This window comes from Eutrema salsugineum, unplaced genomic scaffold (genome assembly GCF_000478725.1).
Source record: "Eutrema salsugineum unplaced genomic scaffold, Eutsalg1_0 scaffold_12, whole genome shotgun sequence".
Taxonomy (NCBI): domain Eukaryota; kingdom Viridiplantae; phylum Streptophyta; class Magnoliopsida; order Brassicales; family Brassicaceae; genus Eutrema; species Eutrema salsugineum.
Window position 1 is genome coordinate 1,336,602 of NW_006256895.1, and position 5,682 is coordinate 1,342,283.

At 36.7% G+C, this 5,682-nt stretch overlaps 1 protein-coding gene across 2 annotated transcripts; it reads left to right on the forward strand.

Moving 5' to 3' along the window:
* The first annotated feature begins 1,107 nt into the window (after positions 1-1,107).
* Positions 1,108-5,376, forward strand: LOC18025618 (protein FAR1-RELATED SEQUENCE 3). 2 transcript variants are annotated; one of them, XR_002900877.1, is made up of 6 exons: positions 1,108-1,172; positions 1,256-3,640; positions 3,726-3,815; positions 4,132-4,250; positions 4,787-4,903; positions 5,087-5,376. XR_002900877.1 is itself a non-coding variant. In XM_006408595.2 (6 exons), exons 2-6 carry the CDS (start codon positions 1,478-1,480, stop codon positions 5,129-5,131), a joined length of 2,565 nt encoding a protein of 854 aa, XP_006408658.1. In that variant the 5' UTR covers positions 1,108-1,172; positions 1,256-1,477; the 3' UTR covers positions 5,132-5,376. The 2 variants fall into 2 exon arrangements, 1 of the variants encoding a protein (XP_006408658.1); XM_006408595.2 differs by having other exon boundaries at positions 4,101-4,250.
* The last annotated feature ends 306 nt before the right edge of the window (positions 5,377-5,682 follow it).

The following is a 5,682-nucleotide window of genomic DNA, read 5'->3' on the forward strand; positions in this document are numbered from 1 at the left end:
ATGCATAGTAAATAAATATTTTATCGTATTTTATCATAAACAATCAGTCTAAAATATCAAATATTTGAGATTAATAAATATTTATATTATACAATAATATGATCGAGCTGATTAGTGTTATATATATATATATATATATATAGTCCATGAGTTAATTTATTAAAACATGTAATATATTAAGATGATTTGAGACAATTAAACTAACAGGTTAGTCCGTTCATATATATATATATACATTTTTTTAGTAGCACAAATAGTAAATAAATATCTTATTATATTTTTTTATAATCAATTGGTCCAAATATTCCATATTAGTAAATATTTATAGGGTTATACAATTATAATTATAGTCTTATACGGGTTAGTTTGTCAAAACATGTAAGATATTAAAAATGATTTAAGACAACTAAACGGATGGATTAACAAATTCATAGATATATAGATTGTTTATGTATAAATCTAAATTCACATAATAACAAAGTTTATAATTAACATTAGATCAATGTATACTTAATTAACGTATACTCTTATTCTACTAATATACAAATTTTACTGTTTAAAATTAAAATATAATAACAATTTTTTGATTTAAAAAAATAAATAACAAAAATAAATGATATCTAAACAAAAATAAATTATATCTAAACAAAAAAGATAAATGCAACTTATATTAGAAATAAAAAATAAAACAATTCTGTGCGGACGCACAGGGTTAAAATCTAATTTGTTTTTTAAATCGTGTATATACAATAAATTTATGAATTTTGAAAATTTGAAAATTTATTAAAATAATTTTAACGATTTTCTGTTTTTAAAATATATCTATATATTTTTGATTTACGAAAATATAATAAAAATCAAAATAAATAAAAATAGTTTTTTAATTATCAGGGGTTACACTGCCTTTTCTCTCGTGATGAGATTAGTACAATAAAAATGTAAAGGTAAGACATCATTTTAGCAAACTGATTTGTTTGTGAGAACATTCTAGTGTTTATTCTCTATATTTATTTATCATGATAATTCAACCATTATTTTAGCATATGTACTTTTTTTATAAAAAAAAACCTAATAAATTGACGCCGGAAATTGTTTTTTTTTTTGTTTAAAAAAAATAAACCTCACCGCATTCTGGCTGTGTGCAACGCAGCGCCGCGTCCTCTTCTTCTCAGGTAAGCTTCTTCGATTCTCTTCTTAGACTAATGGCTAATGTGGACTTTCGTTTCTAAACTTATAAAGTTTTTGCCTTTTTTAGCTTGAGTCGATCCCAGAGTACAGATTGATAAACCCTAGCTATCTGTAGAAACTTTCACCCTAGAATAGCGAGGATTTAAAAGGAGTTCGTCGGAACCTAATTGCTGCGTCGATTTGATCGCTGTGAAGAAAGAAACCCTAATTTCAGAATCGGTAGTGTGAGACTATGAAGATGTGAAACAGCTGTTTGGAAGTTCTCTAATCAGTAAGTGAGAGAGAGAAGATGGATATTCATTTGGCTGACGAGGTTTTGCCAATGGTGAATACTCATGGGATTGGAGATGATAGAGATGCTGAATCTAGCGATTGCAGTGGAACAAATCCGTTGGGAATCGCAGAGCCGTGTGTTGGCATGGAGTTTCACTCAGAGAAAGACGCCAAATCTTTCTACGACGAGTATTCTAGGCAGCTCGGCTTTACTTCCAAGCCCCTTGCTAAAACCGATACTGCTCGGGAATTCGGGTGTAGTAGCAGCAAAAGGTCGAAAAGAAGACCAGCTGAGAGCTGTGATGCAATGGTTAGGATAGAGATGAAGAGTCAGGATAAATGGGTTGTGACGAAACTCGTTAAAGAGCACACTCATGGGTTGTCAAGTCCTAACACACTCCATTGTCTTCGTCCTCGTAGGCATTTTGCCAATTCGGAGAAAACTATTCAAGAAGGGGTGAGTGTTCCTAGTGGTATGATGTATGTTTCTATGGATGGTATTCGTGTTCCCTTGGAACCTAGTTATAGAGGAGCTAGAAGTGCGTCTAAGGATTCAAATAGAGTAAATTATGGACCTATGGCTACAAACACGAAGAGAACGCTTGGACGGGATGCACATAATCTGTTGGAGTATTTTAAGAGGATGCAGGCAGAGAATCCTGGTTTTTTCTATGCGGTTCAGCTTGATGAAGATAATCAGATGACAAATGTGTTCTGGGCAGATTCGAGGTCTAGGATTGCTTATACTCATTTTGGCGACACGGTCACTTTAGATACAAGATACAGGTGCAATCAGTTTCGGGTTCCTTTTGCTCCGTTTACTGGGGTGAATCATCATGGTCAGACTATCTTATTTGGATGTGCACTAATTTTGGACGAGTCAGACGCTTCGTTTGTCTGGCTGTTCAAGACTTTTCTAACAGCGATGAGAGATCAGTCACCTGTCTCTTTGGTTACTGATCAAGATAGAGCCATACAGATTGCTGTTGCTCAGGTATTTCCAGGTGCTCGTCACTGTATTAATAAATGGGACGTGCTAAGAGAAGGCCAGGAAAAGCTTGCTCATGTGTGTCTTGCGTATCCTAGTTTTCAGGTGGAGCTATATAACTGTATCAACTTCACCGAAACGATAGAGGAGTTTGAATCGTCATGGAGTTCCATCATTGAAAAGTATGACTTAGGAAGACATGAATGGCTTAGTTCTTTATATAATGCTCGAGGTCAATGGGTACCTGTTTATTTCCGGGATTCCTTTTTTGCTGCTGTGTTTCCTAGCCAAGGTTATCCGAGTTCCTTCTTTGATGGGTATGTGAATCAGCAGACAACCCTTCCGATGTTCTTTAGGCTGTACGAAAGGGCTATGGAGAGCTGGTTTGAGATGGAGATTGACGCGGATATTGACACTGTCAACACACCTCCAGTCTTGAAGACTCCATCACCCATGGAGAATCAGGCTGCAAATCTCTTTACACGGAAGATATTTGCAAAGTTTCAGGAAGAGTTGGTAGAGACATTCGCTTACACTGCAAACAGAATTGATGATGATGGTACCAATAGCACATTTAGGGTTGCGAAATTTGAAAATGACAACAAAGCTTATTTAGTGACGTTTTGCTACCCTGAGATGAGAGCAAACTGCAGCTGTCAAATGTTTGAGCATTCTGGCATACTCTGCCGACATGTTTTGACGGTGTTTACTGTCACAAATATACTCACTTTGCCACCACAATATATTCTGAGACGGTGGACAAGAAATGCCAAGAGCGTGGTAGGGTTGGATGAGCATGTCAGTGAAAATGGACATGATAGCTTGATACACCGCTATAATCATCTATGTCGCGAGGCCATCAAGTATGCTGAGGAAGGGGCAATTACAACTGAAACTTATAGTATTGCTTTGGGGGCACTCGGAGAAGGTGGGAAGAAAGTTTCAGCTGTTAGGAAAAGTTTAAGTAGAGCTACACCTCCTAACTCGCATTGTGTTGGAATTGGTAGTGATGAAAAGACCTCACTATCAGCTACTGACACAACCCCTTTGCTGTGGCCGCGTCAGGATGAGATGCTACGCCGATTTAATCTTAATGATGGTGGGGCCAGAGCTCAATCTGTTGCCGACCTGAATCTGCCGCGTATGGCACCAGTGTCCCTTCACCGAGATGATGGTGCCCCTGAGAATATGGTATCTTGTGGAAACCTTTCAGTCTTATTTCTTTTCTTATTTGCTATTTGTGTTGGGTGGTAATTTTACTTGCTCTGTCTTACAGGTAGCTCTTCCTTGTCTTAAGTCAATGACTTGGGCTTGGGAGAGTAAGAATACAACGCCCGGTGGTAGAGTTGCAGTTATCAAACTAAAGGTGTGTGTTATATGAATCCGAAACTTTCTGTATTGTTTTTGCAGTTATATCTACTTTTGCTGAAATTTGTTCTGGTGTGATGATTGCCTCACGATATTAGATATTTGTAAGCCTCACGGTGTCGAACATTTGAACAATTGACATGGGCATTAGTGGCAAATTAAATTTGCATTACTGACTGTAGTGTAGGGAAATTAAATTTGCGTGGTCATCAATAGTCTTGTTGCTTCCTGCAAAAATGTAGTTGACCGGTTTATTGCGGATTCTTTTTCATTATGTTTTCAGTTGCACGATTACAGAAAGTTTCCCTCAGCAGATATGGATGTCAAATTTCAGCTGTCTAGCGTTACGCTTGAACCTATGCTAAGGTCTATGGCTTACATTAGCGAGCAACTCTCATCTCCAGCCAATAGAGTGGCTGTCATCAATTTGAAGGTATTCTTTTTTAGATTCTAGACTTGTAGATGCATGCAAACAGCTAGTTTCTCTTGTCGTTATTCACTTTAATGTGACGAAAGTCTTTGAATGCTGGGCTTCAACTAAAATGTCTTCTTGGAAAGCATCTCTAATTTTTTTTTATATGGCTTTTTTTTTGGGTTCTTCCCTAATCTCCTTGTATAAAGTCAGTTCAGGAAGTGTGTGCTGTTTGACTTGTTATCCCCATATTAGTTACTGAATTAGGATTCTCACTTTCATTTTTAAGCTGCCACAATTTCTGCAAGTTATCCGTAGCAATGTCGCTACTTGAATGTGAATTTTTTGGGTCTTCCTATTGTAGAACAGGTTATTGTTTGACTACTACATTTGACTCATCTCTATGTGAAGAACTAAAAGCTTGTTATTTCGTGAGAAAACGGATTTTGCTTATTTTATGTGGCTCTCTTTGGTGATTAACTAGATTGATGTCTTACTCATATTAGCGATCTTAATTTAAACTAAAGAGTTCCAACTTTTTTGCTATTTTATTTCAGCTTCAAGATACCGAGACAACAACGGGAGAATCAGAGGTCAAATTTCAGGTGTCCCGCGATACACTTGGTGCCATGTTGAGATCAATGGCTTATATCCGTGAGCAGCTCTCTATTGTTGTAAGCACACACCCTTTCAATTCCTTTTTTGTTTGTTTTTTTTTTGTTCTAAGTAATAGTTATCAAACACTTACAAAGCCAATGATAGTTGAGAGTAATAGCATCCTATTAGGCTCATACCGACCCATACCTGGTCTGCGTAACGTCTTATCGAGAATCTAATCTTGTACCTTACATTCATAGGGAGAGATACAAACAGAACCACAAGCGAAGAAGCAACGCAAGTGATGTTCTCAGAGAGAAGCAACCACGGAAAGAAAAAAAAAAACTCGTTGAACCTAGAAAGGCCTCATTAGGGTTGATATGTTCCATATTTGTGTTGAAGTTGTAAGATACAATGTCTCATGTTTAGCATATGTATAAGTGTCGTGTCATCTACGCAAGTGTGGACATTGAGTCTTGATTTCAAGCCAGGCTTTCAAGTGTATATATCCTTCTTTTACAAACATTGGAATATATGGAGTGTTGTCTTACCCTTTAGTGAGTGCAAAATTAGGATTAACAAGAAAGAATACAATATCAAAGGACATGTAAATTGCCAATCTACTGGCTTACGATTCGAACTGACAAACGGGTAGATTCTGGATCTCTCTCTATGCTCTCTCACTCCTTGTCTACAGGCTCCGAGAATCAGTGAAAGTCACCTCTTCCTCTGGAGCATATAGGTCTTGGTAGCTGCACTATTTCTCAAAACAGTAGTTTCTTGGAAACACTGTACTCTTGTTCATATGGTAATAGTGACGGTAGATAAAAGCAATGTTTGATGAAAGCAATGTCTG